General features: G+C 40.1%; 1 protein-coding gene across 1 annotated transcript in view; it reads left to right on the top strand.

Annotated features, from left to right (window-relative positions):
* Positions 1–26,779, top strand: part of MACROD2 (mono-ADP ribosylhydrolase 2) — an 888,911-nt gene that overhangs the window by 585,159 nt on the left and 276,973 nt on the right. The window contains exon 7 of the mRNA XM_084260985.1: positions 5,771–5,801. Within this exon, the coding sequence (XP_084117111.1) occupies positions 5,771–5,801 (31 nt within the window). The remainder of the gene's footprint in view (positions 1–5,770; positions 5,802–26,779) is intronic.

Raw genomic sequence — 26,779 nt, 5'->3', positions numbered from 1 at the left:
GTTCACCTGTGCTAACACACTGCTTGATGTTAGACATAGGGACGGGTAGATGCCCTTGTGTCCCTCTTGCTGGTCTTGAGCTCTGCAGATCATTTGCTGGCTGAACTGTGGGCATAGATGGTGCTGTTTGCAGCTCCATGGCACGGGTCAGAGTCTGCACAATGGAAATAACTCCATGTAAAGGGAGTATGGGAATACTGGGTCTACATGCCATATGGAAACAGTGTCGGGAGTGGACTGCCATGGGTAAGCAGCATTGTTGTGCACCTCTGGAGTTCAGTTTGTGCATGCCAGCTGCTGAGGTGGGCATGGAAGAGCTTTGAAGGGTTTCCAGGTTTGAATCCCTCTGCTTGTTCAGTGCAAAGAATGATCACAATGGGTTTGGAGTATGTGCAGCTGATGGTTAAATATAATTTTCTGCCACTGAAAGGTTTTTTCCAAGTTCATCCAGGATCATGCTTTCTCTGCTGTTTCATATTCCAGCTGAACAACCGTAATTTATCTCAAAATGTCAGCAATACCAGGGTGGGGGAAAGAACTATAAAATGCACATCAGTGAAACAAGGGAAATTAAAAACACCTCCTGTGGAACCACACTGAGGTCTTTCCCATTTCCTGGCAGAGGTTCTGCACGTTCCCTGCCTTTGTGTAGCACCTCGATGCCGTGTTCCAGGTGATAAATGCACACCACTGTATTCCCCACCATACCTCTTTGCTGACCACAAGAGTCAAATAATCAAATCTTCTTGTGAAAATAAATTCATTATTCACACAATTTATACCATTTTAAATTTGTTTACTTTGTGGTTTAGCTGTTATTTTTACTTTCCTAGTGCTGTGCCATAGTCTTAATAACAGCACTTCATACCACTGTGATGTACGTGCCACAGCTTTTTGGTGTTGTGTGTTGAAAGATATTCATAGCATGCTACCCAAACATGTTTTTGTCCTGGCAGATGCATAGGCTTTAGACAGTAAATTCTTTTTTTCCCCCCCAAGGTGGGCACGACAGGACATGACAAGCGACAGAGGAAGGAAAGCAGAGCATTATTAATCCATGGCACTTTACAAAGCTGTTACATATTTGTGTTACAGGGAACTTTTTGAAAATCTACATGGGATCTTAAGGTGTGACAAGTCCCGTGCAGCAGAGCTCCTTCTATCACAGGCAGCTTTACCTTGTAATCCTCTGCTTTACCTCTGCAGTGGCCCTCTGGCATTCACCCGCGTGAATCACGGCAGAGCGGTGTTGTCAGGGCTGCTCTTGAACAAGCAATTTTCTCTCTGCCCACTCACCTGCCACTTCAGTTCATGAGGCAATCACCGACTGTAAGACAAGCAATCTAGCAAAGGTGCTCCCTGTGCTACTTTTTAAGATGAGAATGCCTGCTGCACGGAGGAACTCATCTTATTGTAAGGTTTGGTATAAAAATGAAGGAAGCTGGAAAACAAAAACTTGAGTCTAACTTTTAAAATAATAAACCATGGTGCTGTGAGAGAGCAGAGCTGGCTGTGGTTTGGGTCAGGTGCTCTGAGTGGCAGGAGTGGGGCGTCGTATACCGGAGCAAGGATTCAAGTTTCTGGGTATCTGACATGGGCAGCGTTTTGGCACTTAAATTTCTTGAGGAGCTTTGGGTTGGTCTTTGAACTGGTGGTTGGTGCTTCTCTAACTTCTTCATGCTGGTAAGGGGCTATAAGGTTAGTCTGTTGAAGTGGAAGGCAAGTTAATTGTTTTTGGTCCATAAAACCTAAGCAAAAAGAAATAATTGCATAGTGTTTTCTTGGCCACTAGAAAATACATTTGCACTTAGTGCAGTGCTCAAAGCCAAAATCCAGGGTGACTTCCCAGTCGCTGGCAAAAAAGAGGGAGAAAGGTGGTCAGAAAGACAGGCTGTGAACAGGTAACTCCTAGCAATGCAGGCAGCTCATGAGTGTGTGACAGCTGCTGGAGAAAGCTGACCGGAAGGGAAGTAGACCAGCTTGAGCTGAAACAAGAGGGCATTGTCTCTGTCAAGGAAGGGCTGGCTGCTACCTCAGGTTAAGGAAGAGACCAGGGAGATGAAGAGGCAATTTCTGGACATCACAAACGAGCAAGCTGCTTGTTGAATATATCTTTTCTTGGCATCAGTTCTTTGCTCCTCCTGTAGCAAAATGCCTTTATCACAGGGCCGAGAGCACTTGGTATGCCAGAGTGTATGTGCTTCATGGATGCTCCGTTATTGCTCCTCAGCTTCTCCAGACTGAGATGCTGAGAATGATAGTCATTTTGGGCCTTTTTTAACGTTCTCAAGTTTCTTCAGCTGCAAGGTTTTCTGCAGTGATGGCACAGGCCCTAGCTAGCAAGGAGAGGGACCAAGAAAAAAGTCAAAGTATAAAATACATGGCCAACTTTTTTCCAGGAGAATGTTTGTTACCTTGAACTTGCTGGAAATGCTTGTGGTGTTTTTTTGTGTGTAGCACATTTAACTACCTTCAACCCAGAGCTATTAAGGACTTTAGACTTTGTTGAACATTTTGATTGGAATTGTTTCTAGTTGGATTTTTAGTAAAAACAAAACTTTAAAAGTTCACAAGTTCTTTGTGAAGATCCAGTAATGCAAATTGCATGAAGGAATGGCTCTCAAGCATGAGTATTAGTCCACGTCATGAGGTGATGTGGTGAAATAAGAGAAAAGCTCAATTTGTGTTCATTAGTTTTGTCTGCTGGATTATGTGCTGGAAGAAAAGTGGTTACCTCATATGTGGCTTGGTCGTGGCAGAAATGACACTGGGATGCCAGTGCAGAATGCCCAGCACTTTATTTGAAGAAAGTCCTTGCTCTGTGAAAGCAATTATTAGGACTGCGGTAGGAGGCATCTGGTCATGTAGACATGGCAATTGTATTCATCTAATGTATAACTGTTAATGCATTGCAGCTCAGTGTGAACAAGAACCCCTTGTTGTAGACAAGCCCTTAAGTATTTAAATACCCAGGTCCCTCTTATTGAAATGTCTTAGAGTCCAACTTGGCCTCTGCATGGTGACTTGTAAATTTTCCTCATGAAACTGCATTACATGTCATCCTAATTAGCGCTGCTGCTGTAGCCTTAGTAAAGAAACATTAGATTAAAAAGTACCAGAGGCTGAGTACCCACATCCTCTCCTACAGGAACCAAATCCATTTCAGACTTCCAGTATTCACACAGCTGATTTAATTTGGCCTCTTTCTCTAGATGATGTCAGCAGCGTAGTAGGAAGCTCTTGCCATTATTACTTGTGTTTTACTCCAGAATTGTATCTGTTTTGAGCTCTGTGAGGGTAGCGGTTCTTATTAACCCTCAAGTAAAGCAAACATGCTATTTCAGTAGCAAAGAAATTAAAGGTTAGTCAATAAATAGCAGTTACCAGCAACAAATTAAGATGAGAAATGTTTTATTGTGCAAATAGGAATGAGCGTTTCCTACTGTGAAATTGAATTTTTTTATTGAAATCAAATATATAATTAAGATGATATTATGCAGAGAAAAGGTTAGAAACCTTAACATCTTTTGTCCATAAGCCAAATATTGTAGTATGTTGATATCCACGCTGTGAGTTCCCCATTACTGCTCTGCCAGTAATTTCAACCTGGCATCTAGACTAAATTGTCTCCCTAGGAGCCAAGAGGAAACACGGTTGATATGTGATCTTGGGCACCAGCCTTTCTTGAATGAATAAAAGTGCTGTCACATCTTACAAAATTACATCTGCTGGTTATATGCTGCGATCATCTCTGAATGAGGGAGAGGGCAGAGCTTATCTTAATTTACAGCACAGACCAGGATATGGAAGGAGCTTGATGGGATTTTACATACTCTTGTAGATCCATTCAGATATGTTTCAGATGCTTTAAGGAAGCTGAAAGCAACCTAACAATTATGATGTCTCTACACAGTAATTTTAAAGTAGGCATTAAAAAATGCTCAAAGAAACCTCAGAGCAGCACATTTCATGAATGAAGATGAACAAATGCAACATGGCTGCCCATGCAGTGCCAAAAATGCAGTTGTCTAACCGTCCTTTCCCTGAGGAAAGCTGGGAAGGAAGGCTCTTCAGGCACTTGGCTCGCTGGCTCCAGCCAACAGCTGCGATGTGAAATTTCAACAGAGCATGCTGAGCTGGTCCCATAATGCCTGGCCAGTGTTGTGTAAATCCCTTTAAGGTCACCAAAGGCCTCCCCAGCCCCTGGTCCTCTAGGAAAGTGGGGATCTGAAGTCATCAGTGCTGTGGAACGATTGTTTCCCCTTGCCCAGATTTGTGGGGCAAGTCAGAGAAGGAAGCTGGATCCTCCATTATTTGTTCCCTGGAGGCCACAGGAGTATCTAATGTACAAGCTATTACTCAATGTGTGGGGGAAAATGGGAAACCAAACACTTGTTTGTCTCTTAACATGTGAAACTTGAACAATGGAGAAATTTAAAATCTCTTTCTAAACTGGATGAAAGCATCTTTTAGGTCCCTTTACTCTTGCTGAAGCATCTGCTGTCACCTCAGCTCTGTAACCTGGGTGGGTTTTTTTTTTCCCCCTACTCCGTTCTTCATTTCCTTAAAGAACCGATTCCTTGTGATTTATTGGGTACAAACTACAAAGCTAAGTATTTTTCAGGATGTAAGTTGTAGCATTTGTGAGAAGGATCGAGACTGTAACTCTCCCCCAGTTTACTTTACTTAAAGTATTTTCAGAGGGGAGGGAAGGATGTATTCTTTCCATTAGACCTCTCCTTTCTTAATCACCATTCCCTAATTAATTCCCTGGTTAAATATAAAGCAAGCATTAGCTTTGAATAATGTTTTCCTGTGTGATTAAGTAAAGAAGAATTCCATTCTTTTGTATGATGACTCATGGCCAGGGGATCTGGAGGGAGCCTTAGGCTGGATATTTGAGACTTTGGTCCCAGGTGCTCTTGTACCTTTGAGCTGTATTTGCTGTCAGTCCGGAGGTGGGAGGCAAAGGTGATATCATGTATCAGCTGCACACAAAGAAAATTGTCTCTCTTGTGAAACCATGTACAGCTTTGGTTTCTCCTGGTGGAAAACTGACTGTCTCACAGAAATGCAAACCTCTAGACAACACGTACAGCTAGGAGAAATGTGAATTGTCATTCTTGCTATCCCAGTGTTGTCTGTAGGCATCTTCTGTTACACAATGCGTTTTCTGTGGTGCCCGAGCTGACCCAAAAATGCACCCTTTCTTTTCACCTAGTGCCGGTTTGCAAGCCTTTGACTTGCAGCACTACAGCTGCGTTGGGTCACACCTTAAACCACATGTCTGAAGGAACCGAGGTTAAAAATCAAAGGCTCTGAAATAAAAAAAAGGAGATTATATAGTGAAGAAGGGCATGGCAAAGGGGCAGGGTTTAAGCTAGCCAAGTTTATTTTACTACTGAAGAAACATTGTCTGACTCTACTCAGAGAATATGACTTTTTTTCTTACAATATTAACTTATGGCATTAGTTTTTAGCTCAGAAGCCGTTTTAGTACTGATTCTGGGTTCAAACGTTGCTCATAGCTCAAGATGAGAAAAAGAATGTGGCTTTATTAACATGGCAGCAAGGAAAACATATGGAATATGTTTCATATAATGGACATGAAAACGCCCGTGAATTGAAGGCCCTAACAGTGAAGGCTGTAACATGTAATCTCTGGGTGTTGAAAAACAGGCATTGAAAAGTACCCTTGGTTTTGATAAGAGTTTCAACAAACAGAAATCCCACTGACTTTTTTTTTTTTCCCCTTTCATTTGTTTTACAGGCATTTCCCTGTATTTCAACAGGAATTTATGGTAAGTAAGACCTTAAATGTCACTTATTGCTAACTCAGTTTTTCCTATTATTGCTACTTGAACACTGATCTTTCATATCGAATGTCTCATCATCAGTCATTCTGGCTTGCGAATACCTAGTTATTTAGCCTTAAGTAGCAGACACCCAAAGTCTCTGACTGTGTCTAGGTGCTGGTGTTCTGATAACTTGGGATAGTGTTGTGCAGCAGCCCTTAGCACAACCCTTAGCCTGTGAGCTGAGCCCCACAACTATGATTACACTTCTGCAGCTCTGGCAGCTCTTAAACACACCACTGTAGCTTCAACAGGTCAAAAATAGGGTCTGGGCAAAATTTTTCATCCAGAAGGTAAGAAAACAAGACTCCTCAGTGTTAAAACTGTGGGTAAAAAAGAATGTTATTCTCAAGCCTGCTAGAATAATATGAAATTGTCTTAGCTCCCTTGAGTTGTTCTTCCACATTTTTAGTTTATTAATTTACATACAAATTAATACCGCCTGAAGAACTGGAGGGGAAGGGTTATTGTAGAAGTTTGTCACTTGCTTTGTTGTAATCTTAAAGCAATCCATCACCAGTCTGCTGCTTTTTGGTTGACATTGTAGAAATGGGCACAATATTTGAAGGCGGAAAAAGACAAGCTGTTTAAAATGTAGAAAGGAATATGGAGAAATTTGTGAGGACATGCAAATTTAAAAATATATTTTTCATTTAAAAATAAGAGGTTAATTTTTCTTTCATTTAGGTTCAGTAAATGCATATACATGGCAGTAGGCTAGAGAAACAAGCTAAGCAGCAATAAATTAAAAAATGTAGTCATCATGAACCACGATAGTATGACATAGCTGCTGCTGCTGCATGAAAATAACAGAATAAGTTAATCTGAGTTTTGACTAATCAGATGCTGCAGATGCAGAGGAAAAAAGTGATGAGAATATTTAGAATTGTTTCTTCTTTTTCAAGGCCCTCTTGTTTGAAATAAATTTGTTCATGATTGTAAATCTGAATTAGCTTCAGAAGGTAGAATCTAAATTACTTTGGTTGCTGTATCCTTTGCTACTTGAATTGCACTTTCATTATTGTAGAAGAACATGCAGATGCTACTTCCACAAACTCTAGAAGTCACTGAATGTGAATCGGGTTTCAGATAAAGCTCTGCCTTGGTTGTCAGATCAGGTCCACCTCTTGAAGTTTTTGGTGTGCGGGACTGGGGGGGGGGGGATGTCCTGCATCTTATTTCTGGACTCTGGCTTAAATCTTGATTCATAATATTAACATAGACATCTTTTTCTTATTAGCTTACTAATAACTTCCATGTATTTACACCATGTCTTGCCTGGTCTTTAAGTCGAGTATACTAATAATAATAGTTCATTTTTATTTTAGAATTTGCCTACTTAGTAGAAAAGGTTTCAGAGATGAAGCATAGTCTTCCCTCAAGCTGCTAAAGTTAGAAAGGATCTCTGAGAGGAATCTTGAGTTTTCTTTTCCTGAGGTAAAAAATGGTTTTCTTGAAGTTAGCGGTGATTTTAACTGGAAAATGGCATCACTGAAACATTATATAGTGTGGCAGATGCTGTTCCAGTAATTGTTTGCTGGTTTCACCTCTGGAAACAAATTAAGGCACATTCCTGCTAAAACACTCTGGGTTTTGGAGGCTACCTTGTTTTGGAAATATAATTTATTTTACTGTATAACTTTTATTAAATACTTCCTATTCCTCAATGAAATAAAATTATTTAGCTGGGAGGAGAGAAAGATCCTTCTTTCCAGGCTCTGACACACTGCCTAAGAGTAGTAATTACACAGGCAACCCAGCCTCTGGCTTCAGGAGTCAGTGTTTTGAAGGATGTTTGCTAGCAGTTGCAGCACTAGAATTATGTGATGTGGTGTGTTTCAGGTGTAAAATACGCTCAGACCACACAAATCTGTGATTTCTGGTTTTGTTGGTATTTTCCCCTTTACACATGCACATTCCTTTAGATAAAGTCAGCGTCTAGACAGGCAAGCGGATGGGCTTTCTTCCTGTTGGGCTGGCTGATGCGTATTGCTCTTCATATTCTGCAGTTAACACTGGTCTATCCCAATAAAATGCTATTGAAAGAACACACAGCCTTGGTTTCTCACCTCGGAACCAGACAAATGATTGCTGTCCCTTCAGAAAACCTTGGCTGAGAACTGAGTTTCACCTCCAAATGGAAGTGGACAAGTTTGCAAGACATCGACTGAGTACATCCAATTTAAGAATCTGGATTGTGTTCTGCTCCATATTCTTACAAATGCTTAGATTGCTTCCCTGTCCTGTTGCTGTTAGGAGAGAGGAGTTACACTTCTCTGGAGAGCAGTCCTTTCCTGTCTGCATCACTGCCCAGCACTCCTTTTTCTCCTGTAAAAAGAAAACCAGGAAGAAACAAGCAAGCAAGCCTGTCTCTCAGGTTTTGGCTAAGAGCAGATTGCTTTTCATGAGAGCATGTTGGATAGAGGAAATTTCTGCCTTTCCTCTCCAAACACTTTCCTGAGGCTCCTTCTCCACCCATAGCACTGTGGATGTTCCAGCTTGAATGAGTCAAAGCCCTGAGAAGGCCATTTGCCATTAAGGCACCGTGCCAAGAGTCAGAACTTTGATTTTAATGTGCTCCTATTTAAAAAGCACTGGGAACAAATTCACTCATGGGGGATCTTTGTTTTAGAAGTCTGATAGCTTCAAATGAGGGATTAAATCTTTAAAGCATGAAATAGAAAGCAACCAATGCTGAGTATTTGTAAGGACTGCCAAACCAATACAGATCTATGCACGGGCTCTTTGGGGGGAAAACAAAAAAAGATGTTATCTTTTCTTAAGAGATCCCTGTCCCCTCTAATGTGCTTATAAACAACAACCAGTCTAAGAAAGCAAAGGTTGTGAAGACCCCTATCCCTGTGGATCCCTGGGTTACTCTCTTCTGTTGCACTAAATGTTTTCCTTTATAACAAGAGCATGAAGTTTCACACGCAAGGCTGCTCTGGGAGGAGTACAGAGGACGCGCATCCCTCCTGTGTCGTTGGGGAGGTACTGGCTTATCAAGCACATAGATCCTTGGTACATGTCTAATAAAACTCAAACATGAGCAAGAACACAATCTTAGTGTTATCACAGCTTTTCTGTGATACAGGAATTTTCTTACGTTTTGTCCCTTTTCCAAAGCAATTTTACTCTCTTTGGGTTTTTTTTTTTTGGTGGTTGGTTTTGTTGTTTGTTTTTTTTTTTAAAGGCAAATCTGTAGTCAAGAGGGTAAAATATCTTATTTTAGTCTGTAGCATCAGATTTTTCCTTATACACAGTGAATTGCCATTTACACATCCACTTCCCCCATAATTACAAACTTGTTATGTCTGATGTACTGTCAGAAGGGGAAAAAAGAAATAATACTTTCTTGAGTAGATGTTATGGAAGAGCACCTCATTATCATGTCTTCAAGGAACTATCCACAAATTCTGGTGTTGGCAGCCTGCAAAGTGAACAGGGATGTCTGATGTGTAGGGTACAAACCTTAGGAGCTGCAAAATGAAAACAGGGCTCTGCAGATGGCTACAAAATGACAGAAATGTTCATGTTTGTTATGATACTCAAAGATACTCATGGGACCAGCTGCATATGGAAGGTCTTGAACATGTTATGGTCTGTGCACACCTATTTGTTAGCTTCTTGCTGTTGTTGTACAGTAATACAGAGTTCAGCTTCTGTTCTTAGATACTGATGTTGGCTACGTAAGCTGGTCTCTGGCAACATAAGGAAGTATTTAAAAGTTATTTAAACTTAAAGGGAGAAGGAAGGAAAGAGGGAGACAAAGACAAAACGTTAAGAGAAATCTCCAGTTGGTATTTTTGTCTTGACACCAGTGTAGCTTTGTATTTTACGTTAGAATGACTTTCACTAAAATATCATCTATCTTTCCTGTGAAAACAGAAGGTAACGGCAGCTCTTAGGTTTTCTTCTGAATATCTACTTGCATTTATTTTTTAAAAACCGAGAAAGGGAAAGAAAAAGACCAAAGGCCATGAGAGTGCAGAATGTGTCCGTAGTGATTTAGGCAGTAGAAAAGCACAGGGTTTAAATACCTTTATTAGATCAGGGTAAGACTTGTTTCTTTTAGAATCTGACTGCTTATGCTTCCTTGTAGCTTTTGGCCTGGTCATGGCAAAACATTGCAAGATTAAATTTATTATGTGTTGCTCAGGGAGAGTCTGAAAAGCAAGCTTAGAAAGCAAGGAATGAAAAAAAAAGAGTGAAGTTATGCAGTGTTTGTAGGAAATAGAAGCACATAGTTTGTTCTCAGGGCAGGCATGCAGTGAAGTATCACAGATCTTCTGCTCTGCTCTGTCTTTATCTGGGGAGAGAAGTCCCTTGGTGTAGTGCCAGCTCGTGTCACAGCTGTCCTGACCTCCAGTGCATCCTTCTCAGAATCCAAAGCAAAATTCATCCTGCCAATCCATAGAGGGCTGGGAGCATATCCATCAGCCCTTTCCCCGTGAGGTGATCCAAGATAGAATATAACAAGGGATTAACCGACAGGTGTGCTACTGAAGGATTATAAAAGCCCTCTGAAAATCTGAGTCAGAAGACTAAACCAAATGTTTTCGAAAGCAGAATAAATTCCTGACACAGGGCTAAAAGGTTGAGGCAATCTATTTCCATCTTTCCCATCTGTTTCTTCTCATTTTCTGTTGGCTTTTCATTCCTAAGATATGTATTTCTTTAATGAGCAATTCTGATAAGGCTTGTACTGTCATCTTTCCAAGGAAGGAGTTAGCTGCAAATTTCTCAGAGCCACTATACAGAGATTTATAATGAGTAGCCATGAAGCAATCTTGTATTTATCTCTAGTCTGGTGCCTGTAACCGTCACAATGGCCTGATACTGTACATGATCATCAGCATTTGAATATTCTGATGTCAGTTAGGTGACCTAGGAAAATGGATATTATTGTATAAATTCTCTGTGATAGGTGGAAAGAAAAATCCCATAGGTAACATAAGGAAAGTTCCCATTAAATAGATAGCGTCTCATTACTAAACCAATTTTTTAACCTCATCAGCAGCTTCTCATTCCTCAACTCAGACTGCATCAACATTTTTGACACTACTGTGTGGTTTTAAGTCATTTCTTGTAACTCACTGGGAAGTTAATTTCATTTTATTATTTACTCAATTTGTGTAATGTAATAATTTAGTGAAAATGAAGATATATAACTCTTTTTCTGTTGCTGCTTTTGGTACTGATCACCAGTTAACTGAGATTATTATTAAAATTAATAATAATAACAGCTATGAAATTACTATTGTATTATTCAAGTAACCCTAGAAATCTAATTACTACTTGTATAAAAATTTGTTGCATGCATTATTTAACAGTGTTCTTATTTCAGACAGTCTAGTGTCCGTGATACTAATTGGTCTCTTCCTATATTTTAAGTAGTAAAAAAATTATTACTGGAAAGAGTAAATTGATGAGCTCTCAACAGTCTAAAATTAACATTCGTGTGACATATTTAGCAAGTAGAATCTCAAACTTGATTCCAGACAAGACTACGTAATAAGCTCACTTTTGCAGTGGAAATGGGCATTTTTATGGCTATTACAGTTAGACTATCTAGACTTTTATCTACTTTGGAGTTCTTGCTGACTGGTTCAACTTACAGCATTGCCCCAAATACCAGAGGATAAACACTTTACTAATTAAAATGGCAGTTAGTGACTGTTCTTGAAGTCCCTTTAAAGGCTGAGACTGTTGAACCCCGAAGACTCAGTTGCCTCATGGCTTCGCTTATTGTCTTTTCCCTCTTCTTTTTAAGAAGTGATATAGAGGCAATGTAGTTACTTTTTTTGGTTTTAAATTTGGCAGAAGTGTGAAGAACTTCAGGCTTTGTAAAGTCTGGAAAACCTGGCTCCCTTGTTAGTCTGAGTTTGTATTTCCACATATTCATTGCCCTTTCATTCTTGCAGCTTGTGCCGATGCTGTAACCTTGCTGTCTTGGTTCTACTCTGCAAGAAACAATTGTTTGCATGCTCTTGTGTTCTTATTTCATCATGGCTTACACCTTGAAGCTCCTAGCATGGCTCAGGTCTAGATACTTTTCAGTGACCTGTATAGATACCTACTGATACCTGTTGAAGAAAAGCCAGTAACGTCTCCAAAGGCATTAACACCACATTGCACTCACATGCTTTCCTTTTTTTTCCATTTCACTTGTATTTTATTTCTTTTCTGGGCAAACTATACTGCAAAGCCTGAAAGATCCCTGGCATTCAGAAGACACGGTGCTGGTCTCACAAACAGGGCTTCAGCTGGTCATGTATAATGTTTGTTTTGGTATTTGTGGTTTTCCATTCAAGGAATTAAGAACGTCTCGATTACCATGATGAAAGTAAAAGCTCTGCATTGTTATATACCAACAGTGTCACTTAACTCCCTTTTCTAAAGTTTTCTGGCTGGTGTCAAAAAGATAATCTCATGTGTTTGTTCTATGGCTTTACAGTCAGGAAAAGCTAAAGCTCATTGTAGCTAATTTATTAAGAAATGAAGTAAGAAAATAAAGATGTACGGACCTTATCCTGGAGACATTAAATTAACAGTGTACATGAAGTATAAGTTACTTCTTGGAAAAAAGCCAAATTATCATTATTCAGCGATTTTTCCCTGATGTTATCTTACCCCTTCCTCAGAAAGGAGCATGTCCCTAAAACTAAACTTGAAGCCGGTTGGTTAGTGGATTCCATTGTTTGCATTGGCATGAGGGGAACATACCACTGCAACATGGAAGAACTCAGCAGCAGAAGGATGCCCAACTTCAAAATTATGAAGTTTCATTTTATTAGGTTTAAATGTATATAAAGGAATTAACTGGCACAAGATGACTTAAAAATTACTGTCCTGAGGAGTTAAGGGGCTACTATCAACTAGCATAAGAATAATTTGGATAACTATTGAAATAATTAAATCAACCAGTTAATTATATATGTTGCCATTTATAGCTACTTCTCTAGTTTTTCACCTTGAGAAGTCAGCATTCGGAAGCAAAGATAAAGATGTGCTCTCTGAGCGTTCTCTGAGGCCAAGTAACCTCATCCAAGTTTGAAATTGTTTCTGCTTTGAGCAGAAGATTGGATCAGATGACCTCCAGAGATACTGTTGCCTTTCCAACCTGGATTTTTCCATGATTCCAAGCTGCTTAGATGTTTTCTTCATTGACAAGTGAGATTCATATCAGGGAATCTCGCCACTACTTCAGATTCCTTGGTAACATCAGGGCCGATGCTGTAACAATGCAAGTTTTCTTTGCAAAAGGAGAGCAATGTAGTGTTGTGCGTGTCTTTTAACTGTATTTGTGATTAAATGTAGTGTGACAACTTAGAAATTATACGAACATCTTCTTTATGTCTTCCCCATTTGTACAGATAAGAAGTGTGTTACTTCTGAGTTTCAAATTGTAACAAGACAGACAGCTAGTTTAATAGTTACAGTCAAATTTCAGGATACAACTGAGCTTCCTTGAAAGGAGGAACTTAATATAAAATTAATATAGTTAAAGAAGAATAGGTGTCATCTTGACAGCTGTAAAACTACTCCTGCATTTGAAAACTTGAACTAGAATTGATGTGTGTTGTATTAGAACTGATTTCACTTACCCCCATGCTCTGGCATAACAACTCCTGTATATAACCTTAGTTACACAACACAAATTCTCTGTAGTTTAGCAACTAGAAAAAGGTCTAAAACTTGCCTGGGGTAAGATTTTTAGTTCTAGATCATCACCATTTTAATACCGTGCAATTATTTTCTCTGATGTTTACAGCTTAAAAATTTTAGGATTATTCAGTTAAAATTGAGTCCCACACACAGCTTAAAACTTATTCTGTGAGAACAGTATAGTTATACTAGTCTATGTGCTTGTGCCCTCTGTAGCTTTTAAAAGCCCTGAAACACTAAAGCTGACTAGAGATAATATTTGCTGTGTGATATACATCCATTTTTTAATTTTTTTTACTAAAAAGTATTAAATATGTTTTTGAACTTCAGTGACTGCATTAGATAGTAAGTGCCTTCGGAAAACACCTCCTCTTTCTCATTATTTCTTTATTTCTGGTGCACAGTGGTTGGTCCAGCAAGGTTTGGCCACAGAGTATTGTGGAACTGCCCCTTATTTGTCCTATTTTCTGTTCTCTGTAGCAGAGGTGGTCTCTTATTGTCTATTTATACAATGGCCTATCCTGATTGGCCTAGTCAGTGTTGGAGACCCAAAATACTACTCCACTACAAATACAGAAAGTCAGAACATACATTTACAGTACCAAGATCATCTCTCATGTTTGGTGTCTGCTGGTCACTTCAAGAAGTGTGGAAGAAGCATGTGTGAGAATACTTTTAAGTGGCCTGTAAAAGGTAAAAACATATTGCTGTTAGGGCAAATAGTGTCTCATTCTCCTGAAACAAAAGAAAAGATCAACAGAACAGACTTGTTCTTCTTAGTCTCATCAAAGTACCTAAAAGACAATTTAAATGTGTTCTTGCCTCCAAGGGTCGTTCACTGTGTTGTCCTTTTTTCCTGCATCTTTGTTAGATAGGAATGCCACCATATATCACTGGAAAGGGCAACTGCCACTGAGGCAGAAGAAGGATAGTAAAGTTGGATGATTCAGTGTGATGAATGACTAATCCTGTTCCTAAGCCAGGATCCTGTTTATAAGGTGTATTCTGCAGTTTTTGATGGTGGTTGTATTAACAGAAGGCCACCTTCGGCCTAGGAGGGAGTTGTACTTTGTCTCCAGAACGTGCTTAAAGCCATTGTGTGCCGTTGACTGTTGGAAAGGCATTAATCTTCCTTGTGTCTGAACATGTGGGTAATACGATTGTGGTTTAACCCCAGCTGGCAGTTAAGCAGCACACAGACACTCCCTCACTTCCCATCCAGTGGGATGGGGAGAGAATCAGAAGAGTAAAAGTGAGAAAATTCGTGGGTTGAGACAGAGACGTATTAATAAGGAAAGCCAAAACTGCGTGTGCAAGCAAAGGAAAACAAGGGATTCATTCCCTGCTTCCTGGGGAGTCACTCAGCCATGCCCAGGAAAGCAGGCCTCTGTCATGCATAACAGTCACTTGAGAAGACAGACACCATCACTCTGAATGTGTCTTTTTTCCTTCCTTTTTTTTCCTCCCTCCTTCCCTTCCTTTGTTTCCTTCCTCCCTCCCTTTTTTCCCCTCCCTTTCCCCAGCTTTAAATGCAGAGCACAATGTCATATGGTTTGGAGCATGACCGGTTTGGCCAGTCTAGGTCGGCTGTCCTGGCTGGTCCTCTCTCAACACCTTGTGCACCAAAAGCCCACTCACTGGTGGGGTGAGGTGAGAAGGAGAAAATGCCTTGGCTATGTGTAATCGCTGCTCAGCAGGAATGAAAACATCCCTCTGTTAACAACACCGTTCTCAGCCCCATACCACCTACTACAAAGAACATTAGCCCCATCCCAGCCAAAACTAATGCATCTACCCAAGATGATAGTATAAAACACAAGGAGTTAAAACAGTGGAAGGAACCATCTCTTACAGTGGTCTGAATTTCCTTGAGGGGAAAATGGGTATTTATTATTTTTTTAACTGAATTTTTAAGGTAATTGGAGGTTACATTTGTACATTGTCCTGGTTCTGGCCAGGCCAGAGGTAACCTCCCTAAGCAGCCAGCCCAGGTGAGCTAAGTTAGCCTGGGCTGTTTCCACACCCTCTGACATCACTCCCCCATAAGAGGGGCTGGTCTGGGAGGGGTGCTCCTGGGTGCCTGCAGGGCAGTCTGGGAAGGGCCTGGGCTTTGGGTAAGTCTTCTTGTTGTGAAGTGCTCTGTGTTATCATTGGGTGTGAGTAAAATTTGCCGCAGGTTGTTATTGTTCCCCTTTCATGGTGCTTTTGTCAGTGAACTGTCCTTATCCCAACCCATGGAGTCTCTGTCCTGCACCAGTTGAGGAGCCACTGCTTGGGGCTCAACCACCACACGCATGTGCTTTGAAGTTACTCAGCTTCTGCAATTTGCTGGTGGTTGTGTTACTACATAAAATGAATTGATGCGTGTGTCGCCTGGACTGAGGCATTACTTCTCAAATTCCACATTAATAATAATTAATAAATCGAGTCATCATGGAATTGTTTCCTGTTCCATTAGTCTCTCAGAATCTGAGTACTCAATTTAAGCTAGTTGTCTATATCATGTGAGGTTTACTGCAGAGGAAGCACAACAAGAGTCAAGATTTACCTTTATGTCAGTACTATTCAGGAAAAAAGTTTGAATGCTTTTAAGAGCTTCTGTACAGAGCAGAATCGTTGCTGGCTTTGTTTACTTAGCAGTAATGGTATACATATTAAATTCCCCTTCAGGCTTATTCAGGGTGAGATGTTCAGAAACAAATGTGCACCTTGTTGAAGAGTGTTAAGTCAGAAGTTCAGTGTGTGTTAAGGTGACTACAATGACTATAAAAATAAATGTGGATGGCCTTTTTGTGTACCTGCCAGGCAGGCAGGATAGAATTCAACTATTTACTGAAGAGCTGGTTAGAGAAAGGGGGGTGGGAAAAGTCACCTTCTGCTTTAAAATACACTTTGGGTCAGGTTTCTGCTCAATAGAGCTGAATTCAGTTTATTTCTGAGCTGTCACCGCTGCAGAATAGCAGCGGTTTGAGGGGTAGTCTGTGAGAAGGCTAACTGTAATTGGCAATCCATTTCTTCATTTCCATGCTATAGCCAACCTTGACAAATTAATCACAATCAAATACAGACTGTGGGAAGGGGGTGACCTGTGTAGCACAGAAGAAAAATGAGGCCTCATGCCAGCATGACAGACTAATCTTTCAATTCACCCCATTAGACCGAACGAGGGGACTTGTTGGCGTGCCTGTCACCAGCACCACCCATAAACAAACGGTTCACTCGTGGTGCCAGGGTTTGGTGGGTGCGATAAAGGTTACTGAGTGCCAGCCGGCACCTTGTCGATCGCTGCTGTGGGACGGGATTGGTCCTGATGAGGAAGAGTCGCTCTGCAGTGGCTTAGGAGATCCTTGGAGAGAGAGCAGCATAAATTATGTTGAGAGGAATGATTTTACGTCTGATCCTATAGAAACTGAAATGGGTCTTTGGTTTGGGTGGATGTATTATGGGTACTGAACAAGAAGCTTGTCACAGCAGTGATTGCTGATAGCAGGTCTGAGACGCAATAACTAGTCTGTGCAGTTGTCCCAGGGAGCAGGTTGGTTCCAGATGGAAAGAAAAAAATTGCAGCCTAAAGAACCAGATTCATTTTGGCAGCTATGGAAAATATTTGATATTTTTGTAGATTTTATTTAGCTTTCTTCTTATGTACCTCCTGGAATGGTGCAGCATGCATGTGGCTTTTTGGGTTGTATTTGGAATATGCATTTTAACTGACCTGCTCAAAATAATGTTCTTTATACTCTCTACTGCTATGATTTTAGGTTTTTATCCGATAACTAAAACAGAAACAGAGCTAAATTCATGCTGAAGTAAGTCAATATACCTTGGCTTCAGAGAAGCTGACAGTGGTTTGCACTAGCTGTGAAATATTCCATTGAGTTTAGAGAAGCTGATGCAGCTTTTGTAACTGATGCTCTTCACTTTGATTCTAACTTCGTTGACTTCAGTGGAGGAGAAATCTGGTCCAATGTATCAGACCTTTCTTATAATGTTCATTTTGTGGAGAGAAGACTATGTTATCTTTTCACTGAAAGAGTATCTAGCCCCTTGGAGAGAACATTACTTTAAAGTCTGATTTGTAAGTGATTTGTGTGTGCATGTCTCTCTTTATTCCTTTCAATATATTACTTAAGAGAGTGTGGAGCGCTTGCTTTCCTGTATATTACTAGATTATAAGATGTATCTATCATTTTCCAATTTAGTTTTGGAAAATGCAGCATATCACCTTCCCCCCTCCTTTCCCTTCTCTCTGTGATGTTTGAAAGAACCCTTTAACAGAAATAATGTATAAAACTATTTATAGAGTATTGATGTACTGTATACAACACTGTGTCACTGGAAGGCTTTCTGTCCCCTTCTATTTTCTTTCTGGAATTAGAACACTAAACCTTCATTTTCAAGGAGTTGAAAGTATCCCATGTGGAAAACATGATCTTTCATCACACATCATGGCTTGTTCTGTCAAAACCCAAATACTGGGTTGCTTAGTCACCCACCCTGTCCCCCAGCAAATTTGCACCAGCATGGATGTCTCTCGCTCATCTTGTGTCTGTCTCTCTCCATGGGCTGCAAGTGCTGGCTGTTTGACTTTTTGATGATCTCCAGAAGTCCCTTCCAGCTTCTACTGTTCTCTGGGTCTGTTGAACTGTTGGGCATTCTGAGAAGATAAATACAGAACAGGATGGTCTGGAACCTACTCCTTAACAGTTGTACTCTTAGGATAAGAGGCAGTGGACTGTTCCAGCGGTTACCGGTGTGTGGTGCATACTTTAAGCTTTATGTACCAGTTCATTATCCGATGTTGGAAGCAATGAGTATCGGTTTTATGCAGAATGCATATTAGTGTAAATTGCCCACTGTAGCCTGTGAGCTGTAGAGAGTGCAATCATAATAGCTTTTCCAACTGATGCAGCTTTATGGCTTTACAACATTAATCATTTTCTTATGCCTTTAATTACCACAAGGTAGTTATACGTGTGTCCGTAATAGGTGCTAAACATTATGCCACTGATAGGTTTTTAACCATTCATTTTGTTGTAGCTGGTAAACAGACTATTACTGGTCCAGAATATATTTTATTATTTTTTTCAAGCCCAGTAGCATTAGGAACGTTACTGCTGGAAGACCAACTACCCCAAGCTGTATTTCCTAGCTGATTGTAGTCTTCTAGGTTGTTTTTTCGGTATTAATTCTTTTTTCTGTCCTTAGGAATGAGAGGAAAGTGCAATTTGGTTTCTTAACAGGCATTGCTTAATTAAGAGAAGGTTATTTTTGGCCCTCGTAGAAAGCTAAAACCTAGTTCTTCAAGTGAGAAAGGAAGGAAAAGTTTCTGTGTATTCCACAGTACTAAATAGAATATAGGAGAAAATGGGGATGCTACTTGCATGCTGTGCTGGTCAGTGCTCTAGGAATCTTCTAACTTGTTGTTGGCTTCATAATCTATAATTTACTAGTTTTCAGTAAAGCAATAGTTTACTAATGTATAGTAGGCTCTCAGTGAAGGAAGACTTGAGGTTCAAAGCTCCCTTCTAATTGAAGCTGTCAGCCATGATGCAGGTGATGAGGGTGCACACTGGCAGTGCCTAAGTTCTGGAACCTTCTTTCGACCAGCCTGAGCTGTTTAACTCATGTGCATACACAAGTTTTTATATATTCCCCATGTATATTTGTAGTGGATATTTTTTAAAATTGTGCAGAAGTGACATGGAAATATTTAACTGCTCTACTGCTGAATTTGTTTAATAATGCCAGTGTGTTCAAAATCCTCTCCAAGGGCAGTCGATGATGCTCTAGTTGCAGAGTTTCACGCATTTGATGGTAAAGAATTAACTTCTGAATCCTTTTTTAGCTGGTTTCATGTTTTCAAGATTTATTTTCATAGTGGTTGACCTTCTTTGAGTTTCCCATGTTGATTACTTGGCATTTGTGCTGACCTTAACTAAGCTGAACACTTTCTGAAAAGGAATAGATAGAAATGTTTCGCCATCAGCACTTATGCCAGCAATACATAGACTTGTACTTCATAAACATATGTTACTTTTAAATTACATATGATTTCAAGAAATTATCTACTTTTAAAAATTACATTGGATAATGAATTATGTTTACTTAATAGAGCAATTTTCACAAATTATTGAAATTTCGTGGTATTAAAGCTTCCAGCTAGGGAAGAGGTCACCTTGATATTTGCACTGAATATATTTCAGCCTTGGCTCCACATTTTATCATTCTTGGTGTCTTAAGTTTTCTCTTACCTCCACAATTTTTTTTTAATCTACTTATTTTTATTATTTGTTTTTATGACTCTTACTGTCAACATATTTCACCAGGTTTCTACTTGCTATACAAAATGGTTGTGCCTGAATTTCATGTATAGTCTTAATTTTGTAACTTTTAATGCATGATCCCTGCTATTTAGGTTACTCTGTATTTATTGCTTGGTTTTGTTGCTGCCTACTAAATAAATTAATGTCTGTGGATCTCTAAATTATAAGGCTCCACTCTTCCCCTAAAATGTTAGAACTGATGATGAAGCTATCTTCCTCTTCCTTCACATAAAATCTAAATATCCGCTTAGTAAACACGAGGAGGTAATCATGTGCTGCAATCCAGCCCTGAATTATATATCTATAATTTTCAGTGCTTAAGACAGTATCATCACATTAATACACATTGGATGCAGTTATTTAAAAGATGCTTTGTGCTTAGGGAAAAAACAAGCAAAACCCAGCAACAGTAAAACATACAACCAATGCTATCTCAGCACTGTTTTGCTGCTGTGGTTCCACCTTCTGTGAGGGTGCCTGGCCTCCAACAGCTCACTCAGATAGTTCCCTTGCCTGCTCCATGTCAGGAGTCACATTGGTTCCCTTGCCTGCCCCATGTCAGGAGTCACATCATCCTCTAGTCTGTCAGTAGGACTGCTTGCTGATTTGTTTCAATGCCAAGGAATGTGTCTGGACAAAACCCAAACCCCTACACTGAAACAAACCCATCCTGCTTGATCTGGATCAAAGCAAAGGATATTCACACAAACAGGTCTGTCCTGGGGGACAGAGGCAGTAGCATCTTCACTTGTTTAAACTGTATTTAGAAGGCTTTCCACTCTTTGTTAAAATTAATGTGAGGGCTTTTTACATTTATTTACTGAGTCTTCAACAGTATCTCAATCCTTGTGAATCATCAGGTTTTTCTGTGTGTACCTGGTACCACACTTACATACGCAGAACATGAAAGTTACATGTTGATTCTGATGGGAACTGATAGGAAACAAGATCCATATTAAAAATTCAGCCTAAGAAAGGACCCAGAAGCTCACACAGTCATAATTTCCTCCTTTGAGTCAGTACTATTGTAGCACACTATCTCTTCAGTTTTCGAAGCGTTTGCACAAGCTAGTCTATCTGTAGCATTTTTCCCCCCTTCCTGCTCTTTCAGTATGTATAGAGAATTTTTTTCCCACAGTCCTATCACAAACGAGGTTTCCTAATTCAAGCTCATTTCTCTTTTTTTGGTGTCCCTGGGAACTCAGTTACCTTGCAGCAATTAGTCTTTCTGTTTGTTCACATTTTCTGTGTCTTAGAGGTTTAATTATAATCTCCTGTTTTCTAGGGAATGTAAATCCTTCTTCTCTGACCCTTCTGAATTTTGGACATCTTTCATTTGGACATCCGTCATGTTTTTCCCTCCATTCCTAGAATGCATTTAACTTAAATTCCAAGTGCAAGATGTGGTAGTTTTAATATGGCTTGATTAGCATCTAATTATAGTCTTAGTATAATTTATTTTCTTTTTTTTTTGCTATTTTAAATAACAACTGCACCTTTGCTTTTTGAAATAACTCTAATTAGCACCATTCAGACTTCTGGTGGCATAACCCTACAGACTTGCTTGTCTGATATTCACTTCTTGTTTCCAGGTGGCAAGGGGGTGGAGTTCGGACTCGGTGATCTCCTGAGGTCCCTTCCAACCCCTATGGTTCTGTGATTCTCATAGTGTCAGTTGGTTAGTTCTGTAAAACTAGAACAGTCTAACTAGAATTGCTCCACACACCCCCCCCACCCCCCCCAAAACGCTACTCTGATAGTTTTTTAACAAACTCTTAGGCTGGTCTCACTAGTATAAGTGCTTTAATGCTGCCTTTGTTTCCATCCTCTACCTTTTTTATAGCTTTTCCTGATGTTATTGTGACTTCATATTGCAGGCTTTCAAATTGTGTGTTTTGGTGAAAGCAAAATGGAATGTGGTGTCAGAGAGATATGTGTTATTGTGGTGGCATGACCTTGGCTGTCAGATGCCCAACCAGCCACACTCTTACTCCTCCTCAGCAGGATGAGGAGGGGAAATAAGATGAAAAAGCCTGGGTTGAGGTAAAGAGAGGGTGATCACTTGCCAAATGCTATTGTCAGCAAAACAGACTTGGGGAAAATTAATTTCTTGCCGGTTAAAGAAAGTTTGGATAGTAAGAGACAAAAGGCTTCCCTGCACCCCCTCTTTCCCAGGCTCACTGTCACCTCTTCAACCCCAAATCCTCTGCTCTTCCTGTAAGAGGGGCTTGCAGGGTTGTTTTATTTTTTGTTGGTTTTTTTTTTTTTATCTCACCCCTCAGTGACAGGGACTGTTTTGCCCTATCTAGAAGCAGCTTCCCCTGCAGTGCTCATGGCACCAGGGAGCTGAGATGGGTGCAGGGCAGCTTGTGCTCTCCTTGCAGGGCCCTGTGCTAGCACCTTGTTGCCTGCACACAATAGAAAGGCAAAACCAGCCATAAACCAGGAAATAATCTCAAGTTTTAATTTAGAGAAAGTCCTTTGCCATCTTGTCCATGATAGCTGCAGTGTGGGGAGAAGGAGGAAATATCGTGAAATACCTTTTTCAGTTTTAAGGTGTAGAGCTGGGAGAGGCTGTTTTTCCCCACCAGGTTTGAGTCCTGTGAGGAAAGCTGGGGTAAAACCTCTATAAATTACCCAGGTTTCTCTCATTTTTGACCCATACAGTGCTAATTTTCCACCCTTCCTGCAGTTTTGAGTGGGCTTTTTTTACTGTTTTTTGTCCCTAGAGATTTAGGAGGGTGGTGACTGCGTATTGATAATTCACTGAAATAATCCTGAGCCAACTCATTATTGCCGTGGTATTGTTCACAGTCTGGAGATGTACAGCTGTCGTGTTTAATGCCAGCTATCTCCAATGTGATTGTGTATACAGAAAGGACCCTTTAATCTGATAAAATTAATGGCAATCACATTAGCTAAAGCCACTCTATAAGCCCGACTCTAATGCTTACATTCGGTTTCGATTATGCAAAAAGCCCTTCTGAACTGACCCACCCTCATTTTACGTTTTCCCTCATTAAGGATCCTTTATTTCCCCTAGTTTGCTTCATTGCTTAATAATCAGTGACATCTTTACATTTATCGGATGGAGAAGCTTTTCCATACACCTGCCACTGATATACCTGGCGTGCCATGTTTCCAAGAGGGTTGACAGCGTTTGGGTGCAGCATGGAGATCTGCCTAAAAAGTGTCATATTCCCCAGGTGCCATGTGGGTCATCTCATGCTGAGTGTTCACACAAGCTAAATTTAATGAAGTGCTGGAATAAACCACCCCTTTTGCTGCCACATGGCCACGTTTACAAGGAAATTGAGGTGGGAGGTCAATTTTTCACTTAAAGAATCAGGTTGGAGATGCCTGTTTTTTTAAGTGGAGGTCTTTTAATCTCACCTGTCTGGCAGGGGGTAAGACATTTATATTTAAATTATCCAGATAAGCTTCTTACTTGCACTCGGTTGTTGGTCAAAAGAAATTTTGTAGTCTTCCATGTTCTTCGCTGCTTGATCCAACCAACCATAGCATAGGCTCCTTCTTTTCAAATATGGGCATTGAGTTTGACTAAAGTAATTAGCATTTGCATTAGTATTCAATTTGAATATTGTTCAAAATTACATGGAAATCTCGGTGGGTTTAGTTTTGCTTTTTCCTGAAGAATGGCCTCTTGCAAAAAGCCAGATTTCACAGTTTTGGTTTAGCCAGAAATGCTGATGTTTGTTAAGCCTTTCTAAGCATTAGGAACTTCTATTATCTGCTAAAGCAAAATACATTTTATTGTCTAATGACTTTTTTAAAAGGGGAAAAAAAAAAGAAAATCACAGTGACAACCTGTCAGAATACATGCTGCAAATGCTATTTAAAACAAGTGTTAATAAGGCCTAAAGTTCATATCAAGACTAAATTGGATTTGAGTTTGTGGGATTGGAAGTGCCATTAGCTGGTTATTTAATTTCCTTTTTGATTGAAGTATGCAAGACTCGGTAAATGTGTAATTGTGAGTGAGATGCAAATTAGAGATATTAGCAGAAGTCATATTTTTTTAAAAGAATACTTGTTTGACAATTAATGCTGTGATCTTTTGACATGCTGAAGAACCTGATGAGATCTGGGATATTTTGTTGATCAGCTACTGTTGTTTGGTTTAAAAGGCAGCTTCTGTTAGGGGTTGATTGTCAGTCAAAGGAAATGTTGCAATAAGGGGGTGCAAGTGGGGGTTTATATAGTAAGTGTGTGAGTGAATGAGTCCCTGCATACAGATAGAAGGTAGAGTCAAAATACCAAAATTTTTGTATTTTGCCCATTAATCATTAGTTCTATTCTCTTTACCATACAACGCTCAGAGCATCAGAAAATAATATGCACATTTGTAACCAGTCAGGTTTGCTGAGTCAGAGTTTCAAATGTCAAATGGTCCTTATCCTTCCTTTAAACCAGTTTCCCCCTTAATCCAGTCCCTAAAACTCTTCAAATCACATTCTCCTCTGCTGTGTATTGCTGTGATCTCACATAACAGCAAGCAGAAAGTTTTCAGTACAGCATGTGAAGGAAGTCTGAATAGATGTTGGTGGCTTTCCTGTACTTTTTGTTCACAATATTGCTGCAGTACAGCCTGAAATGAAGTGATGCATCTCGAATGGATTGGCTGGTTGCTGATACATATGGTAGCATAAAATCAGATAAGGTGCCCTGTGACCCTTGCTGGATGGAAAGGAGGATATGTATTTCCAGATGAAGCTCATCTCTTGCCAAGCAAATGACTTCAACACAAATGAAGCAGCATCCAGGCAAGGAGGAAAAAATGCTTCCTCTTAAAAAATTAATGCATAAAACATTGAGATCATGCAATGATGTGTCAAGTCAAACATCCTGCACAAGCACTTGTTTTAGCAGCATTCACATAGCGGGTGCTGAAATAGTATGAAGTGCCCTACCATACCGTGAACAACAGAAGCCATTAAGCATCAAATATAAAATGTCCCCACCCTGGCTGTTCCTCCAAAATGTGTGGGCATTTTTCAACAGCAGATTATCTGGAAATATTTCTGTTTTGAGCTGTTGTAGGTTTCCTCACTACAATAGCTGCTGGTCTGCATGACCCTTTAGTATGGTTTATCACTGCCTGAGGCAAGAATAGAAAAAGAATCCACAGCGTGAATAATATGCACAAACCAAGAATCAATAATGTATGTGTTCAAAAGAGTAAACTAAGTAGATTAAATATGCCTCACACAGTATCTTGCTTTGTCACCCAACCTGCCCTATAACTTTTTTCCTTATGTGTCTCATGGAGAAAAAGATAAAAGAACATCTTTGTTTCCCCCCACAAGGAGTGAGTATGTATAGTTTCAGCTGACTTTCTTTATGTGCTCTTAGGAATCTTTCATTTTCCTTACAGAAGAGATAAGAACTGTGCTTCAGTAGAAATAACATCAGATTATTTTGTTTATTCTTGTATGTGTATGGCCTTCACCAAGTACTCTGTTGGGTTTAGATAATCCAGCTAGGTCTTTGGGTTGCACCTGTCACAGCAAGTCAGTGTGGTGGAAGTGATTTAAATGATAGAACTGGACTGATAGCACTGCCTGTTTTCTTTACATGACTTTATGTTTTTGTCCATTGCATATGTATGTTTCAGTCTGCTGAAGTTTCTCAGGCTTCTTTATGCTGTCGTCTCTATTCTGCTGTGATAGCTTCTCTTCCCTCACATCTCTCATACAGACATGTATCCCAGAGTCCTTGTGTCTGTAACTCCTGTCACAAAATTCTGCCTATTCTAGTTGAAATACTGAGAGCTCCAGTGAAGCCAACAGCCCTAATTTTGTCTCTGGTAAATCCAGTCCTCCTGCCCCAAAACCCTGTACTGCATCTTGCTGCGTAAGGTCCCACACTTTCTCCCTCTTCTCTTCTTCCTCCATCTCAACCCGCTGCACTCCAGCATGTTTTTCCAGCTCCCACTGTGTGTACAAAGATCCTTCCAGCAAGGAGATGAAAGCCTCTCAGAGCAATTTCTCCTTCTGCCCAACCTGTAGTGGCAGATGCATTAGTAGACATCAGGGACTCCAACAAGGAGAGGCGTGTCAAGAGTATCTCAGCTTCAGGCGAGCCTTCAATTAGTGCTTGCAATCAATTGCAAGATGCTTTTCCATAGGGAACCTGGCTCTGTGAGGTCCAGGATCATTGCTTTAGTCAGACAGCAGATCTCTGGATGCTTAGGCTTCACTCAGTGCTTAGGGGCAGTGCATGTCAAGGGGGGCCTGGGAAGTGTCACAAAAGGTTAAGCATCACTGCACTGGACCACAGATTTTAGGAAAAAAACCCTACCAGTTTCAAGTGGAATTCAGAGTGAGTGGGTGTGGGGGGATGTGTTTGGTTTTTATCTCTTGCAGCAGATCAGGCGCTTCAGGAAGGTAGGATTGCCTACACGTTGCTTCAGGAGAGAACAAGGCATTTTTGTTTAAATCAGTGGGTAGAATAAACGTTTAACCTTGTTGGAATCCTAACCACAATGAAGCCAATACCCCATTGCTGTTCAATTCAGTGTATGATGGGAGATTTCACAGTTGACTAGTGTTTTACACTTTATTTCAAATTACTTTTGCTGTATTAGGTTGCCACCCTAAAAAAAAAAAAAAAACAACCCTAACCAACCTGCTTGCTATGAATGGATAAGTAGAAGATGAAATACTCTTCATTAGGCAGCTAGTGTACACTTTGAAACCTCTTTCAATTAATGTTTCTCTGTCCAACACTTGTTTCTGGAGTAGTGGTTCAAAGAAGAATGATGTAGTTGAGCTCATGAGCAGCTGCATACATCTGTCTAAATGGCTGTGTGATTTACAGAAGCATTGCACATACCCTCCCCTGGGTAGCTTTTTAATTGCAAAACTACTTGTATAAGTTCAATGCAAATGTGAGTGTGATATATTTATA

Source organism: Gallinula chloropus (assembly GCF_964237585.1).
Source record: "Gallinula chloropus genome assembly, chromosome: 3".
Lineage (NCBI taxonomy): Eukaryota > Metazoa > Chordata > Aves > Gruiformes > Rallidae > Gallinula > Gallinula chloropus.
The sequence above is the reverse complement of the archived record's forward strand: the minus strand, read 5'-3'. Positions and strand labels throughout refer to the sequence as shown.